Source organism: Sinocyclocheilus grahami, unplaced genomic scaffold (assembly GCF_001515645.1).
Source record: "Sinocyclocheilus grahami isolate Dianchi unplaced genomic scaffold, SAMN03320097.WGS_v1.1 scaffold4.1, whole genome shotgun sequence".
Classification (NCBI taxonomy): Eukaryota; Metazoa; Chordata; class Actinopteri; order Cypriniformes; family Cyprinidae; genus Sinocyclocheilus; species Sinocyclocheilus grahami.
In genome coordinates, this window is record NW_015505183.1 from 2,393,875 (window position 1) to 2,412,235 (window position 18,361).

Below are 18,361 nucleotides of genomic sequence, written 5' to 3' on the forward strand. Positions count from 1 at the left end.
GTTCACTGAGAAGCTATGCAAACAGCTGTCATTATCGCAAACGAATTTTGAATTTTTAAAAAAAATTTTGCGTAATTTGTCAGTGAACTACGGCTATGTGTGGTAAATTCTGCTCCATATGAAAGCATGTGATGACGGTTTCCTGCTGATTACAGAACCGGCTTTTTTTAACAAAATGTGCATGACAATCGCATTCAATTAATCGTGCAGCCCTACTACAGTATAATTTAAGCCATAAAGGAGAAAAATTAATAAAATGATGAAATAACCAAAAGAAACTGCACCACATAACGTCCCTTATGCATTAATAAAATTAAAAATAAATAAGTAAACAAAACATGGACATGTTTTGCATCAAATACTGCCCCAAAAATGTATCTTTTGCTCTAACATATTTAATTGGCTAGAAATTGCATTATATTAATACAATTATGTAAAAAAAAATTAATGAATTTATCTGAAGCTGTGGGAATTCTGTAGATATGCTTAGTCATTGTGGAGAGATCGTCACTGCTTTGTGTCCTCTCTGTCTTTACACGTTCAAAAATACACACAAATGCTGTATTTCACTGCTGTCAGCATTTGTCTTTTCAGCTTTTCCCCCAGGCTTTTGATTCATTAACTTTTTACCTCCTTTTTTTCTGTGTTTTCTTCTGTGTCCCTGTTTCTGCCTTTCTGTCCAATTATCCATCTGTCATCCGTATTCTTCCTTTCTCTTTCTTTACCTCTCTATTTCTATCCTTCCCCCTCATTTTCTTTCCAAAGAGCTCAAACTCATGGGGTTCAAAGCACAAGTCAAGACGGAAATCCAAAAAGCAGAGAAAGTCATCGACTGTATGTAACTCTACCCTGATAACAACACTTAGACAGAGAGGGCGAGCGAGAGAGTGTTTCAGTCTGTGGACCGGTTTCTCTCTCTTTCTCCTAAACTTCAACACTAATCTTTGTTTTTTAACACAACTCACTGGCCACTTTTTTTAACAACCTTTAAACTGTCTGACTTTATTTTAAGCTTGCATTAATTTTTTTATCTTGTGGAGGTGTTTATAATGCTTGTTCCCACTCTTAGTTTTGTTTCTGTTCTGTGTCTGTCTTTTTGTCTGTTTTACACGTCATCGCATGCTGTACAGATGATGAATGTCAGATGCTGTGAATGCCATCTCCTGTTTTTTTTTTGTTGTTGTTGTTTTTTTAAATCGTTGAGATATACAGACTTGGGCATTACAGGACAATAAAATTAAAACATGAATTTGCTTAACTTTTTCTTTTTCCTGCTTCTCTCTCTGTCTCTGTTCCCACAGACCAGTCGAGTACCTGTAGGGGCGGCAGTTGCTAATCACAATCTCAATGACCTCATCATGATACATGGCATTCCACTGCAGCAAAGGAACCTGGGGACACTGGACCGAATAGCTCAGTATGACCACCGCAGAAGAAATAAACACAACCTTTACTATGTACTATTCAGCACTGTTGTTTAGTGTTCTGATGTTGCAGGAATTGGTCCAAACTAGAGGTCAGCTGATGTAGTATTTTGCCTGTACAGACAACAGTGTATGGGAGAAAGACCTCTAGTGCCGCCCATAGAAAAAAACAGGCAAAAATACAATAACCAGGATATATTCCAAGAGCTGTTTTATGTTTCTTAATAACTCAATTAATGAAACCTTTTTAAAAATAAATTGATTGACCTCTAAAAAAAATTAGAAAAATTCTAACAATATAAAAAACATATTTTGTGTGTTTTTTTTATTTGTAAATAAATACACTATTGTTAATTTTTTTGAAATGTTTTTGAAAGAAGTCTCTTATACACACCGAGGCTGCATTTATTTGATCAAAAATACAGTAAAAAACAGTAATACTGTGAAATAATATGATCTATTTTAATGTATTTTTATAGAAAGTAAAAAAATAAATAGAAAATACATTTTTTAACCAATTTATTAAAAGAACAATATTTTCTTGTGTATCAGACTACAATGGTTGTATTGTTTATTTTTGCATGCAAGCAGCAAAGACAACACAATTGAAAGACTTGTTGTCTATTTATTGTCTTTCTGTTGTTTTGTAGTACTTAGTCTTATTCAGACCACAGACTCGTGCTTCCGTAGATTATCAGTGCAGGAATAACTTTTGTATCTCTATGGCTTTTTTAACTGAATCACACTATCTTTCAATAATCCTCTCTATTTTTCTGACCGTAGGGACTCCGAGGAGAAAATGTCTCATCGTCCCGGCTCTAGTGTCATTCCCACCAGTAAACCTCGGCCCCGCCGTTCACTGGAACAAAGCACCTCCTCTTTGACTCGCCCCCCTCAGTCGGCACGGCGACGGAACCCACCCCCTCGCACTCTAATGCCAATGACATCCAGTGTAACACAGCCCATCACAACTGGCTCCATGGAAGAGGTGGTTAGAGGCACAAGATTGTAAGAGCACCATTCATTTGAACTCTTGTACTCATCTGATTCCCAAAAAGCGATTCTCCTGCAATAGTGTGTGTCCGTGTGTGTTTCAGGACGACGGCCAGTGACCGTTTGGCCTCACCTCCAATGCCTCTCAGTAGAAACACACTCCTCCCTCCCATTGGAACAGGAGACACAGACCACACATACTCCGGACAGCACTCACGGCTTATGCAGGTGCTGTTAATGTAACACACAACCAGACATTACTAATAGTTTTTAGTTGAATAAGTAAAATAACAGTAAAATAACTGTTGTCTATTTGAATATATCTAAAAGCTGAATTTTCAGCAGCCATTACTCCAGTCTTCAGTGTCACATGATCCTTCAGGAATCATTCTCATACACTGATTTGGTACTCAGGAAACATTTCTTAACCAATGTTGAAAACAGCTTTACTTCTTTAATATTTATATGTGTGTGTGTTTATTTATAATATATTTAACATACTGTATATATTTATTTGAAAACATCACTGTTATTTTAGTATCACTGAAATACTATTATAGTTTTTATTAGTTTGACTTAGTTTTCATTTTTATATTTGGCATTTAAATTAAAAATTTTGTTATAGTAATTTTGTTGTGTGTTTTTGTCATTTTCATTAGGTTTGTATTTTTACTTATTTATATGTTTTTTCTTTTTTCTTTCAGTTTTAGTTATTTTAGTACATAATATTAAAATAAATGAAAAAGAGAAATTGCCTTAGCCACTAGCTGAAATAAATGCATGTTTATTTAATATTATTATTTTATGTCAGCTAACATGTATTTTATTCCAAGAAATAAAAAAGTTTTTTTTTGTTGTTGTTGTCTTAGTTTTAGTTAACCATGAAAACACGTGTGTTTACAGAAGCAGAGAGGCTCCTCGAGTAGTGCGCACAGTGCAGTGACCGATGAGGGAGTCGGTCTGCAGCCCCGAGACAAACTGCACCTGCTAGATGTTTTTTCCAGACCCAACACCACACATACCTTTAGGGTGAATCTTTCCCGCACATGAACACTTCACATGACCTTTAAACTTCATCCTGACCCTCATGTGTATTTATGTGTGTACTGATCACGGCAAAACTTGCTCTGCAGTCAGACACCCCTTATCGGCGTTCATTCACTGGAATAGACAACATTGGGCAGGGACGACCTGGCAGAGCTTCTGTTGGTGTAGGTGGGTGCATGCAAACACACATCAGACTTGTAGAATGAACACTATAATTCTAGAAATGGCCCCATTGACTGTGTTTGGGTGTGTGAGTGCAGATTCTCTGGGAATTGGTGTGACTGGAATCAGTTTGGGCATCAGCAGCTCCTCCTTTATAGACTCATTTTCCCATCATCCCCTTGGTCACTTCCCCATCGAGCATGAGGAGGAGCCAGATGCAAAAGCTCCGCCCCCAGGTCAGTGAGAATGGGCTTTTTTGCATAATTTTTGTAAATAAAGGTAAACAAATAATTAATGTACAGAAGAAAAAAAACATAATAGTATTTTTGTCATTATAAACTACGGTAGGTTTGTATTTCTTGAAGGAAACACCAGGGGCCAGTTGCATAAACATAGTCACCACGTTCAGACTGTGTCTTAAGAACTAGTTTGACTAACTAGCGGTTAACCAAGTGGTTATTAGTCTTGTCTTTTCAGATTCAAATGAGATCAATCTACATTTTTATGTAACTGACTTAAAAAAATTATGACCAGTCTTGTAGAAACAAAATTAGGTGTCTAACTTTTAAGACTAGACTAAGTAGTTTATGCAAACGGCCACAGTACTTGCAAGGCAGGTTTCTGGTAAACTTCGGTTGTAGGTTTTTGTTCTGTGTAAACTTTGTTTGCAGTGTTAATGTGGCTATAAATAGATATAAGAAAGAAAAGTCATGATGACAATTAAATATGCAAATAAACTGCTGTTCAAAAGTTTTGGGTCAATAAGATTTTCTTGACGTTTTTGAAAGGAGTCTCTTGTGTTGCATTTATTTGATCGAAAATGCAGTACTGTGAAATATTGTTACAATTTAAAATAAATATTTTCTGTTTTAATATACAGTGGGGAAAAAAAGTATTTAGTCAGCCACCAATTGTGCAAGTTCTCCCACTTAAAAAGATGAGAGAGGCCTGTAATTTTCATCATAGGTATACCTCAACTATGAGAGACAAAATGAGAAAAAAAATCCTATATAACAAAGTATTGAGATGAAATTTTGTTATTGACCAAATACTTATTTTCCAGAGGAATTTACCACTTAATTCTTTAAAAATCCTACAATGTGATTTTCTGGATTTTTTTTTTCTCATTTTGTCTCTCATAGTTGAGGTATACCTATGATGAAAATTACAGGCCTCTCTCATCTTTTTAAGTGGGAGAACTTGCACAATTGGTGGCTGACTAAATACTTTTTTGCCCCACTGTACTTTAAAATGTAATTTATTCCTGTGATGCCAATGCTGAATTTTCAGCCTTCAGTGTCACATTATCAACAATTGTGCTGCTTAATATTTTTGTGGAAACTGTGATTTTTCAGGACACGGATGAATAGAAAGTTCAAAAGAACAGCATTTATTTGAAATAGAAACATTTTGTAACAATTTTAACGTGTTTATGGTCACTTTTGATTAGTTTAATGCATCCTCACTAAATAAAAGTATTCATACTGACCCCAATAAAAATATACTGACCCTAACTTTTGAACGATAATGCTAATATTAATTTTGTTATTGCTGTCAGTCAAAACAAAATTAGCAAAAGAAAAATTAGGAAAAGTAAAATATAATAGGAATCTATATCAGAATATCAGAAGCCTTGCATGCACTGTAATAAGATTTATATGCTTGGGCTCATGAAATTTGCCCCCTTCTTAGTACTTTATATTTATGAATATTACATAATTTTTTACTTTAAGAATAATGATGAAAGAGTGAAATGTAGAAAGGAAGCCATTTATTATTCTGATTTATTATCAATGTATTATTTAACATTCTTATGATTAATTAAGTACCATGCTCTAACTAAAATGGGTGAGTTCTAAAAGTCTAAACTTTTTCTTAAGATGGAACTTCCTAAACCTTACAAAGATCTCACAGGAAATATTCCTTACAGACTTGCAGTACATTTGTTTTACAAATACCCTGAGTTTGTATTTAGAAACTCATCTAGAATACAGTATATAATAGAAAGGGACATGATAGGATTTAGCATAAAATGCAAGTAATTTTGGTAAGAAAGCGAACACTAAAAATATAAAAGTACCTTTAAATGCATAAACGTAGTGTTTACATACTTTGTCTCTCTCTCTCTATCACTACACCTAGTGTCTGTTCCAGCACGTTCCCACAACAGAGGCGGTTCGACGGCACGCAGTAGCAGACCAGGGCTTTAACACAAACACACTTACACACACATATGGTCTCCCTCACCTTCTTGAACCAAACTCACCTCAGCACTGACGCAACTTTTCTTCAGTACTAACAGGCGCTTTATACGTCTGCTGGACTTTTGTATGACACGCCGTTTGGGCGTGGACTTTATTTATGACCGCTGTTGTTGTTATTAGTAGTATTGTTATTCATGTTGATGTTTGAAATTTTCTAAAACCCTATTTTTGTATATTAGACTATTCAGCTTTATATGCCGTTTGGGCGTGGACTTTATTTATGACCGCTGTTGTTATTATTAGTAGTATTGTTATTCATGTTGATGTTTGAAATTTTCTAAAACCCTATTTTTGTATATTAGACTATTCAGCTTTATATGGCTGCCAAATACGGGAAACTGTCTTTCCCTTACATCTGTAGATGTACTGTACATGCTGTACATGCTGGTTTTCCCTAAAAATGGCTCTATTAAGCCTACATGAGTTTCTATGCAGGTTCATTCAAGCAGGGTATTAAATTGCCTGAATGTTGCCTCACCGGAGTGTTCAGGACCCTATTGGATCGTAGAACCTGCTATAGAAGATTATACTATCTATATCCTAGATGGATATTCCATTGTGATGCAATTCCAACAACTTCATCCACAATCATGGACAATAGGTGTGTAAGAATTCTTTTTATTAAGAAAATGAAGAGTCCAAAGTCCAAATTTTCAGTAACATTATGACATTCAAAATGACTCCAAGGTCTTATTCAGTGTAGAATCACCATGACCCTGTTTTTCAGAAGGAAACATGAATACATTGAAATTTTGGAAGTACACCTGCAATACAAGAGTGGGCCAGTACAATTGTACAGCTTACATAATGAAGGTTGAAAAGAGGATTTAAAGTATCAAGTTTCTTATTTTAAAACAATTTGTTATTCAGAAAATAAGCCTTTGTGATTGAGCCTTAGTCCCGTAAGCCATACAGAGCTTGGCAAGCGACGGACAGGACAGTGTTTATTAATTATTACATATATAAATAGAAATGCACACCAAGACTGCAGAGTTCAGGGTTTGTTCAAATAAGTGTACTGTAATTTTAATTTTTTGGTCGGCATTAAGTGGATTTTACAGGAATATTATAGGAAAAGTCTGTCATTTACACTTTTAAATGGCTATTTGGTTCCTTTGGTGCCAGGAAATCTTTAAATATTTTACACTGACTGGTAAAGAACATTTTGACGTACCATTTTACTGGCAGATATTGAATGTGGCTCTTACAGGTTTGTAATGTTTATGTGGCAGCTTCACTGTAAAAGCATTTATTGAAAACGTACCGACTCTAACTGAACATTTGCATTTCTCCGATTTGATTAACGTGTTGATCTCAGTGAGTGAGTATTGCTTTTAATCTACTTTTTTTTCTATCTGGAGAGTATCTAAGCTCAAAGCATGTATTATGAGTGTACAGGCCATCATAATGTTTGATGATCAGAGAGATGGATTCCTCTATAGCCATACCGAAGATGTGTCACGGGAAGACATCTCTTCATACCCCAGCCTAACGCCTCCGCCTCTAAGACAGAGCCAACTATTCATCACTCAACTCAGCAAGGACAATCTAGAGTTGCAGAAGTTGTAGCCATATTTGACTTCTAGACTTTCTTTGTCATTGGACAGAGATTTCCAGATTTCCAGTAGACATTCTGCTGTCTGACCACAGAGTTTCATTGCTGCTGATTTGAGTGGGCAGATTTCAAGAGCATGTCACCTGGATTAACAGACCACGCTGGTCTTTTAAACACGGATGCAGATCTTTTGCAAGCGGACATGTTTCGTGTGTGGAAATAATGGTTTATCTGCTCTAAGTCTGGTGGAGATGACAGTGCTGGATGGGAGTGTGTGTGATTGTGTGTGTAGAGGTGACAGCTCTTGGCAGGTGTAGCACTGCTGGATCTAAGATTACCCCTAAATGTTTACCTCTGTAACATAAATGAGAATGGCAATTGAAAAATAAAGGTAATTATTTGAATAATATGATGTTTTTCTTTTTTGTCCTTTACACTGTAACAGTACTGTACAGTAACATCTGGTTGTATCTCAGTAACTATACAGTTTGGAGTCAACTTCAGTTTTCTCTAGCAGTTGTTTTGTATGTTGGTTTCAAATACCTGGTTCAAAACGGTCTGAAATTAGAATAATACTAGTGATTCTATCCTCATCATATTTTACACATTTTTGCTATAGCTGCTGGATAAACAAGTGAACTTTAAAACCACGTGTCTACATTAAAATTTAAACAATAAATTATTAATAATATTTGTTGATTGAAACAAGGTTTTGATGATTATTCTGAGTTTTTGGTTTGATAGTTTATATTTTTGCAGAATTAATTTAATCAACAGTCATTTTTTTGCTGTTTTCCCCTTTTAGAGAAAGGCTGTGAAATAATTATAAAGTATAAAATGACTGATGACCGTATGCGATTAAATTGACTTAAGGACATTAAACCCATTGCGCACACATTTTATTAATAAATAAGACTTGTTTCAGTCGACTTAAAGGGATAGTTTACTATACACACACACACACACACACACACAGTATCATTTAATCACTCTTGCATCATCCTCATCATACCTGAAATACATTTTTTTCTCTTTTGTGGAATTCAAAGAATTTTGAATGAACTAGCCTTTGAAGACTTGTTGCCACCTACTGTCAAAGTGATCTATCTTGTAGAAACGGACACTAAACAAATAAAAAATTCAAAATTCCAGTCACTACATCAAAACCCCCACAACTGTTTTTGGGACATCCAGCAGCCGTTTAGGGTTTGTTCCTCATTTGGACGGCAGAGGGAGCCACTGGAGCACTTTTGATGTCTGTGGGACTGCAGCATTCAAAGTTCTTCGTAAATATTTTAAATATTGAATAAGAACTCACAATGTCTGTTGATTATTTGTATAATCAGTATTATTAATACAAATACTTTCCTATTGTCACAGTGGTAAAGTGTGCCTGTTTTCTACTAACATCTCTACACTGAATTGCATTCACACGTATAACCTAAATCCAGTCCATTTTATATTCAGGAACATGAACAACCATTGCCCTTGATGGATGTCAAAGCGTTAAACATCTACAGCTCATTTTCATGTCTGGTTGGTAACTGTTTTTATTAGTGCGCACAAGCGCAGCACAACAATCACATCACAGACAACGAAGCGAACTGCTAACTCATTTTCCCCTGCTGCATGCTTTAGCAGAGCATAATCAACACACTGACTTCACACAGCTCTTTCGCTCTCTCTCGCCCCTCCCTCACTTGGTGTCTTTCTCTGATACTAGTGGCAGATTGAGAGATCTGATACAGCTCTGTTTAGCACTGGTGCTCAAAGGCCTCCGGCTGTTTCTCTTGCATATTTTGGCACGGTCCTCTTTTGTGTAAGAGACGAGAGAGTTTCTGTTATTCAGACACTCAATACTGTATAATTAACAACAGAGACACACAACAACAACACAAACATTAATACGGGAACATCATAAAGTCAATTAGTTTTTGCTGGTGTGAGCTTGGTCTCACCTCTTTTGGTATTTGTGTCTGTGTGTTGGCATATTAATGTGTGTTTATGTCTTTCAGTGGTCACGTTCGGCCTCCACTGCACCAGATCAAGGCCCCCAATAGTTCCCTCTCTGGCCTTATGTCGGCTTTCCTGTGGCGTAATATCTCTCCATTGAGTCCTTCTCCACTGAGAGCAAGATTCTGAGATGTCCACTCAACAATCACTCCTGGTTCTCACCGTCTTGCTGTGGTACTTAATTGGAAGTCCCCAGCGTCTCATAAGATAAACGTCAAACACATATAGCATCCCTGGTTCCAGTTCACCGACCACTGCTGTTGTGACTGCCCGACGTGGGTTCAACTCCTGGAAATACTTACAGAGGACTCTCTCATCAGCAGGACGGGACTCTGGGTCGATGCAACGATCAGTTGAGGTGTGCTTGCTGTCAAGTGGGATCTGCCTCTGATAAATGCAATAGAGACTCCGCTCTTCGGTACCCATCCAGGCCAGAGTGACGGAGTTGCAGGACCGCAACTTGTTGAAAGACTTAATCTGTAGTGTGGTGGGAAACACCGGCACGGCTCGGCGGTGGTACGCCGACGACGCCTGCATTTTGAGACAGAATTTGGACTTGCTGGAATCGCCTTTAGGAATCGTCGACGAGGAACCTGGATCCAAGGCCTGGAGCTGGATGAGGTACGAAGGGGCACCGTGCAACCATATCTGGGCAAGCTGGTGACCCACCTCCTGAGACGTCAAAGTCTGTCCTTTACTGGAAACGGTGACCTTGACTTTACTAGTGCCGTTGCAGGTATGCAAGGTAAGGAGGCCATTTTGTTGCCACCCGCGAGGTTTAAATCGGAACTGATCCCCCTGTAGACTGCTTGCGTCCCCAGTCAGGGTGACCCATTTGACCTGGCCTTCCCGTAAGGATGTGACGGCTGGACGAGCCTCCTCGTGCGTGCGGGCAAAAGTGCCGGTGTAGGCTGCACTCGTGCCATTAATCCTGTCCATTATGAACACATCAAAGTAATACTGTGTATCCGGAAGCAGGTCTGAAACTGTGCACACACTTTCGATGTCCCTGCACACACACCCAGGGTCCTCAAACTTGTCAGTCGTGGATGATTCACGATCCTTGAGGGCATCTGGCTGCCGCCACCACCAATCTTTAAGTGTTGCCCACACAATCTCTTTGCTTTGTTTGTCCCTCCTTTGTCTCTTCTGCATACTCTGTATCTCCTTTCGGATTCCCTCATGAGCAGCGCAAAGATTTCGGTAGTTATGTTTGTGGTTGACTAAGACGCAATATTCATGTTGTGGCCGGTGACCATCTTTAACAACTACGGATGAGCTCGGAGCCCAGTTTAAGGTGACACTGGTCATGCCCACCCCCAGCATGTGCACTCTGGGGTCCGACGGCAGCTCCGGGAAAGCCCCCGAGAGACCAGGACCTTCGTGGAGGTACACTGACACCTGTGTGTCCTGTTCGTTTGATTTCAGCCGCAGGATGTAGATGGATGCCAGAGCGTAGGCAGGACCGGTGTAGGTGTCTACAGCATTGCCGGTGTAGGTGTAAATCCTAACCTCTCTTCCAGAACCTCTCCACCAAACCTCAGGCATGCTCTTCTTTGAGCTCCCTGCAGAAACGAAGCATTTCAGTTCAAGATCAAGCATATTCAACAGACGGATCTAAAACAGCAACAGATAGCTAAAAACATTTGGGCGGCATGCACGGATAAGCATGTTTTTTTATGCAAACCATCATTACTTTTGTCTGCAGACTTTTAGAGGGAATGTTTGGTAATCAAAGTGAATAATTTAAAGGTGTAGATGGGGACCCCTGAGTTCACAGTCTAAATGATTTATATGTCACTTTATGACTTTATAATGCTTTGCCTGCCAGACTAACTCTTCATTTCAGTACATGCGCATGATTACGAAAGCAGAGTTCAGAAATGTAGTCACCATAAAACGCAATGCAAAATCAAATCACCAGGATTATTTTGGTACTGTTAAACACATGAAGCAGATGTGTCTTCCAAATATTAATTAACATAATTGCTAATTGTAAAATGCTTTTTGCAACAAAATAGATTAAAAATACATTTATCTGTCTAGCATTATGAGTGAAAATTTGTGAATTAGTTTAATTAGCATTTTTAACATTTAAAGTTGTATAAATTAACATTAATGTATCATGCACGAATATCAGTTTAAAAAAACAACAGTATATTTATAATTACAATTAAAGGAATAGTTCATCCAAAAACAATAACTTAATTTACTCACTCTTGTGTCATTTTAAACCTGTATGACTTTCTTCAAAATATTTTGCTTAATGTTCCACAGAAAAAAAAAAAGTCATTCAGATTTGGAACAACGTGATGGTGTGTAAATAATGATAGTATTTTCATTTTGGGGATAACCTAGTTTAAAGTGCCCCTATTATGATTTTAGAAAATTACCTTTCATGCAGGCAGTGTGTAATGTAGCTGTATGTGAATGTAAACAGTCTGCAAAGTTGTAAAGCTGAAAGTGCATCATAAATAAAGTTATTGTCTCTCAAAAGAAAGAGTCGACTCTGAATCGCTTAAATGAGTTGTTTTAAATTCGAATCCCTTTTCTGAGAATTTCACACATCACAAGTTGCCACATCCGTTTTCGACAAGCGCTGTAAGCAGTAGACCAATCACAACAGACTGGGTCATCGGACCAATCAGAGCAGAGTAGCCTCACACAAAGGAGGGGTTTGGAAAGATGAATCTTCGAACAAATAGTTTGAGAGTCGTTGAGAAATAAGGTACATTTAAATACATATTATAAGAAAATGAAAGTGTTTTTTGACCTTGCATGCATGTAAACCTGTTGTAGGGGACTCCCAAAACCAAATTATGAACCTTTCAAATAGCATAATAGGGGCACTTTAATAAATGCTATACATTTTTTTCTTTGTAAGCTCACAATACCTAATTCATAAACTAATGGTAACAAATAGACTCTCATTGTAAATTGTTAAAAAAAATTTTAATTAGAAACAGACGTCAATGTTTATCCATCCATACTGTGCTTGTAATCACGTGTGTATTTATATATACATATAAAAATACATATGTAAACACAAACTTTTATTTTGGATGCAATTAATCATGATTAATTGATTTGACAGTTTTAATCTCAACATTTTTTTCAACAAAGCCTGACCATTTCAGTATGATCTTTACAGTTTGAGTGAAATTGAACTGTATTGTGAACATATGGCATCTATATTGTACCGTTTTCGACAAGCGCTGTAAGCAGTAGACCAATCACAACAGACTGGGTCATCGGACCAATCAGAGCAGAGTAGCCTCACACAAAGGAGGGGTTTGGAAAGATGAATCTTCGAACAAATAGTTTGAGAGTCGTTGAGAAATAAGGTACATTTAAATACATATTATAAGAAAATGAAAGTGTTTTTTGACCTTGCATGCATGTAAACCTGTTGTAGGGGACTCCCAAAACCAAATTATGAACCTTTCAAATAGCATAATAGGGGCACTTTAATAAATGCTATACATTTTTTTCTTTGTAAGCTCACAATACCTAATTCATAAACTAATGGTAACAAATAGACTCTCATTGTAAATTGTTAAAAAAAATTTTAATTAGAAACAGACGTCAATGTTTATCCATCCAGACTGTGCTTGCATATGCTGTATGTCTTTGTTTCTGTTTGAAATGTTTTTCTTTCTTGTCTTCTCTCTGTCAGGGAAACAACCTGGAGATTTGGAGATGGATAAGAGGAGAATCTTCTGTCCACAGAGGCCCTAAAGCAACACAACAGCAGTTTTACACCTGCTAATTAAATCAGTAAGCCTCAAGTGACTGCTTCGCTTCTTCATTAAAGCCACTGAAGGGATGTAACCCCATCTGCCCTTTGGATACAAAATCCCTGAGTTGTCTGTTAGCCCTGGTTAGGTCTATGCCAGCACTCCCAAACACAAACACACACGTACGTGTTTGCATGCAAGCACAAATATACCTTCAAGCAGACACAATTTCATGAATAAGCATACATACACACACAAACTCACAGTGCGCTTTCTTAGGCGGTTTATCCTTCAGGGTCCGAACAGCCAAGCTCCATTCGATGGGCACTGCACAGGGGCTCACAGTAACGGACAGCAAATCGGCTTTCTTCTTTAGTGTGAAATACAGTCTGAAACACAGATCAGTATCTTTATGTATTAGACACAGCAAATATGATGTTTGGTGTAATTATTCATAAAAGCTTTGAAAAAATCTATTTTTATATTCCATAAATTAACCATTAATCATAAATTAATCGGTCTAACAGTCTCCTTTACCAATATGCACCAGCCAAATCATGTCTCATTAAGACAATCTAATTTCATCTATTTGTATTCCTAATTTTTTAAACAAAAAACTAGTAAATGTCCATTAATATCTCCTGAGACTTTGAATCTCACAATGTGGCTATATTTCTTATTTTGAATTTGATATATATATGCATTTTTAAAAATCCTATTATATATTTTTACTCTAAAGCAGAAACAGACATCCATAAAAGTCCCTCTATTGAAATTAAGCAGCAAAAATATTTTGTTACAATCCCAAAGACTTTAACTCATGACTGCCAACATTTATGAATAAATGTCTATTCAGTGTTCAGGAACTTGATCCACTCAGTCATATTATTATTTCTAGACACAAAAGATAAGAGTAAAATTTAGAAATGTCCAGCCAACCTCGTGCTGTTCCTGGTACTGAATATCATTCAGAAGGATCTCAACTAGGGCTGTCATATCAATTAATCACGTGTGTATTTATATATACATATAAAAATACATATGTAAACACAAACTTTTATTTTGGATGCAATTAATCATGATTAATTGATTTGACAGTTTTAATCTCAACATTTTTTTCAACAAAGCCTGACCATTTCAGTATGATCTTTACAGTTTGAGTGAAATTGAACTGTATTGTGAACATATGGCATCTATATTGTACCAGCCAGTAACACACTTGTGAGAAGAAGGCTGTGAAGAGGGCATTAATTTTAAAGGAATAGTTTGCTCAAAAATTACAATTCTATCGTAATTTACTCACCGTCATTTTCTGGGGAGTATAAAAGGAGATATTCTGAGAAATGTTATATGTTATGTGTTTTTTTGTCCATGCAATGGAATTCAATGATCGCCAAAAGTGTTCAGTTACCAGCATTCTTCAAAATAACTTGTTTTGTGTTCCACTTAAGAAAATAATGCATACAGGTTTAACGACATGTATATGAGCAAATGTAACCCTGCACAAAACCAGTCATAAGTAGCACGGGTATATTTGTAGCAATAGCCAAAAATACATTGTATGGGTCAAAATTATAGATTTTTCTTTTATGCCAAAAATCATTAGGATATTAAGTAAAGATCCACGTTGTTCCATGAAGATATTTTGTAAATTTCCTACTGTAAATATATAAAAAATTTATTATCATTAGTAATGTGCATTGATAAGGACTTCATTTGGACAAATCTAAAGGCGATTTTCTCAATATTTAGATTTATTATTATTTTTTTTTTTTAATTGACCCTTATGACTGGTTTTGTGGTCCAGGGTCACAAATGACGACAGAATTTTCATTTTTGGATGGACTATCCCTTGAATTATAAGGGTCAGAGAGAGGGTGAAAAACGTGGTTATTAAAAACTAAATGATGACTGTTTTGGAACAAAGCAATGCATTGATATTATTTAAAAGAACCTTTTAGAATTAATTCTAAAAAGTTATGACATGGTGTCTTTAAATAACATGCCGCAGAGCTTCCTTGGGGAATGTTTGACTGCTGTTGTTTGCACAGGTTGGTCTGCTAATGAAGGTGAGAAGAAACAAAAGCAATGACTCCAGAATGACTGATCCCTGATAAGCTTCTATCGATCCATCGCCGTTGTTTAGATATGCATCTCCACAAACCCTAATGTTTACAGATCATAGCTGATGCCAGGTGCAGCATCACTGTAGCGTGCTCTGCTCAGGCAGGAAGCACATTCACTCCCCTTCCGTGAATAACATCACACTGGGCAGAATCTGGTGAACCTCCCTCGGTGCATTCTGGTAACACCAGCCATTTGGCAACAGCCACTTCCTCTGACCTTGAAACCCTGCTTGTGAGACTGCCTTCAGTCAATGGTTTTCTGCATCTTCAGCTGCTCATTATATTATTGCTATGGAAATAGTCAGACATTAGATTTAAGACAGCGTTTGTTTAATGTGATTTGGATCTCTTATTTGCATGTGGCTGGCACACCGGCATGGCACATTATCATAATATTGATTTCATTCTTCTGGTAATCAGGTTTAACTTTGACATTGACAACAACAACAAAAAAAGGGTCATAGTTTTAGTTTGAGGGATTACTGGCAAGTACACTTCAGGTGTATCCATCCCTTACCCTTTTAATGCAATAAAAGGGTAGAGAGTTTTTTTGTGGAAGGCACAGTTACAATCTGTTAATAGATTAATTAATTTGATTTATGATCAGCAGCTCCTGCCCCGCGGCTGTGCATTGAAACTCATTCTGTTCTTCTCTCTCTTTCTCGCGCTCAGTCTGAAGCCTGACACCACCTCTGTTACGGGTGAGGGAGCAGTTCTCACTGTGATTCTCACTGGCTAGTGTTGCTAATGGAAAAAGAAAGCTGCAATTTTAGCTGCTTGAATTCAGTGGGTTTGATATGGAGGAAACGGGGAAATCTGTGTCATAATTTTAAGCCCATTAACAAGAATCAAACAGATAGGAGGAAATAACTGACCCATCATTGATTTCAGAATGTCACAAAAAGTTTGTGTTGCTAATAAAATGTAATTTAATGTCTTTTCTACAGACTGTTCACAAGGGAAATATTGTAATATATTTTCACATGGACTAGGTTTCCATTTGTGAGAAAAAATCCTCTGGATCACCCCCCAAAATGTTTTAATATTTGCACCCTAAACAATGTTATTTTAGAATTACTGATATAATATTATAGTAATTATTAATATTTTAAATTAGCTTTTGTTTTTATATTCAGTCTTTATTTTCATTTGAGTTTTTTTCATTTATAATATTTCCTTAAATCCTAAACTTTAAATCTTAAAGTTTTTCATCTAATATTTATATTTTATTTTATTTCAATTACAAAAAATAAATAAATAGTTTTAGTTAACAATAACAACACTGATTATAAAAAGGCAGCTATTTCCATGTGTATATAAATTTGTGCAATATTTAATAATAATATCAAGAAATATTTACATACTATTAAGTAAATACTGAATTTTTTTTTTCTACACAGCATTACCCCATTGCGACCTCCTGGTTGTTTGAAACCCCACTGCTCTAGAGGAGAGATATCATGTGATTTTCAGACGAGCCTAGTCCCTGCTAAGTGATCATGCACTATAAGTGATCTCTCTGGATGACTACAATGTTGAGTTCAAACTCTTCCACTCTACCATTTCTTCTCTACTCCAGTTAGAAGCAGCAAAGCACAATCATTGTTTCTCTTTCATTCTTTTCCTTTCCGATTGGTACACTTTGCCCATTTTAGTGTACCTGCCTCTTATTGGAGAAATTGTCTTTATTTCCTCCATAAGGTTTTACCTGCGAGTGCGTCCTTTAGGCAGATGTACTGGTGTGACCCTGTTTTCACTCAGCCATGTTGTGGGGTGTAATGTCACTTCATTTTCAGGTGCCAAGGCATAGATGGTGCCGGGACCAGAAAAGAGGGCCATGGCCAGGCAGAGACACCAGGAGAGAGCCATCCTTGTCCAACACAAACGGCCGCTCACTTACACTTGTCTGGAAAACAGAGAATGTCAGGTTTAAACAAGAGATAAGAGCTTTTAGAACGATTTTTCTTTCAACACTCTTTTTATAGAATATTTCACTGAAAACAGAAGGATGATATAAAAGAACAATGATGCTTTTCTTGACTTTTTATTAGAACTACACTCTTAAAAATAAAGGTGCTTCCCGATGCCATAGAAGAACCTTTTTGTCTAAATGGTTCCATAAAGAACCTTTAACATCTGAAGAACCTTTCTGTTTCACAAAGGGTTCTTTGTGGCGAAAGAAGGTTATAAAAAGGTAAGAAAGAGATGGTTCTTTAAAGAACCTTTGACTGAATGGCTCTTTGTGGAACCAAAAATGGTTCTTCTATGGCATTGCTTGAAGAACCTTTTGAAGCACCTTTATTTTTAAGAGTGTACAGTGTTCAGTTCTCCCTTCATAATCTGCATCTGAATTCCCATACTTAGTATGTACTAAACTGGATTAAGAACTTCTTAATCTTAGGGATTTCTTTACATGAAGTATGTGCTTGAGATCTGAGTATATACTACATCCGCCATGTGCACTATCCTTTGACCACTATGTTCTTAACCCTTCGACCCATGACATACTAACAACAACACTGTTAGAAAAAATGTGCAACACTGAGTTTTAATTTTTGAGACTTGTTACACAAGTACAATAATTTTTTTTGACAAATTACTGTTGATATTAATCAATTGTAAGTCAGTTTGGAAAATAGCTTTAAATGTTTTTAGTATGGCACTTGAAATAAGACATCTGACTCAAAGTTGTCTGCTATTTTTGTTTTTTAACATTTAGAAACTGATGGTCCATGCGTTGCACACTTCACAATCTTCACAGATGCAGTATGTCATGCAGACATTGTTTGCCTACCACTGTTCTACTCATTTGAAATACTTTCATTTGCATTCTATTTATTAGAAAAAAATCCATAAGCGTACAGACTGTGGTGAAAAGTTGATTTACCGTATCTTGTCAGTCAGTCCATCTATTTAGATTACAAACGGCTCATGCTTGGCTTATGAAAGCTGCAAGACAAATGAGGACATCTGGAAGTTTCAAAAGAGCTGATAATTCAGCAGATTTTTGACTTCATCTCATTTCACAGTGTAAATCCAT

General features: G+C 36.7%; 2 protein-coding genes across 3 annotated transcripts in view; one reads left to right on the top strand and one right to left on the bottom strand.

Annotated features, from left to right (window-relative positions):
- LOC107582753 (protein FAM149B1-like) overlaps nucleotides 1–6,056 on the top strand; it is a 12,511-nt gene extending 6,455 nt beyond the window's left edge. Inside the window, exons 9-16 of one of the 2 annotated variants that reach the window (XM_016268734.1) lie at nucleotides 766–834; nucleotides 1,302–1,417; nucleotides 2,208–2,432; nucleotides 2,522–2,645; nucleotides 3,321–3,446; nucleotides 3,551–3,632; nucleotides 3,725–3,862; nucleotides 5,769–6,056. In XM_016268734.1, the coding sequence (XP_016124220.1) occupies nucleotides 766–834; nucleotides 1,302–1,417; nucleotides 2,208–2,432; nucleotides 2,522–2,645; nucleotides 3,321–3,446; nucleotides 3,551–3,632; nucleotides 3,725–3,862; nucleotides 5,769–5,836 (948 nt within the window). In that variant the 3' untranslated portion in view covers nucleotides 5,837–6,056. The remainder of the gene's footprint in view (nucleotides 1–765; nucleotides 835–1,301; nucleotides 1,418–2,207; nucleotides 2,433–2,521; nucleotides 2,646–3,320; nucleotides 3,447–3,550; nucleotides 3,633–3,724; nucleotides 3,863–5,768) is intronic. The other variant, XM_016268743.1, reaches the window with a different exon arrangement.
- Nucleotides 6,057–8,984: 2,928 nt separating this feature from the next.
- Nucleotides 8,985–17,205, bottom strand: LOC107583535 (protein NDNF-like). Its single transcript, XM_016269792.1, has 3 exons — nucleotides 17,030–17,205; nucleotides 13,460–13,584; nucleotides 8,985–11,023 (listed from the first exon to the last, which is right to left on the bottom strand). The coding sequence occupies exons 1-3, from the start codon at nucleotides 17,188–17,190 to the stop codon at nucleotides 9,597–9,599; spliced, it is 1,713 nt and encodes a 570-aa protein (XP_016125278.1). The 5' UTR covers nucleotides 17,191–17,205; the 3' UTR covers nucleotides 8,985–9,596.
- Between the last annotated feature and the right edge of the window lie 1,156 nt (nucleotides 17,206–18,361).

Coding starts and splice junctions, on each gene's coding strand:
- LOC107583535 (XM_016269792.1), bottom strand. CDS start 17,190: ATGGCTCTCTCCTGGTGTCTCTGCCTGGCCATGGCCCTCTTTTCTGGT. Junction 13,585..17,029: donor CCTAAAGGACGCACTCGCAG/GTAAAACCTTAT, acceptor TCTGTGTTTCAG/ACTGTATTTCACACTAAAGA. Junction 11,024..13,459: donor ACCGCCTAAGAAAGCGCACT/GTGAGTTTGTGT, acceptor TCGTTTCTGCAG/GGAGCTCAAAGAAGAGCATG.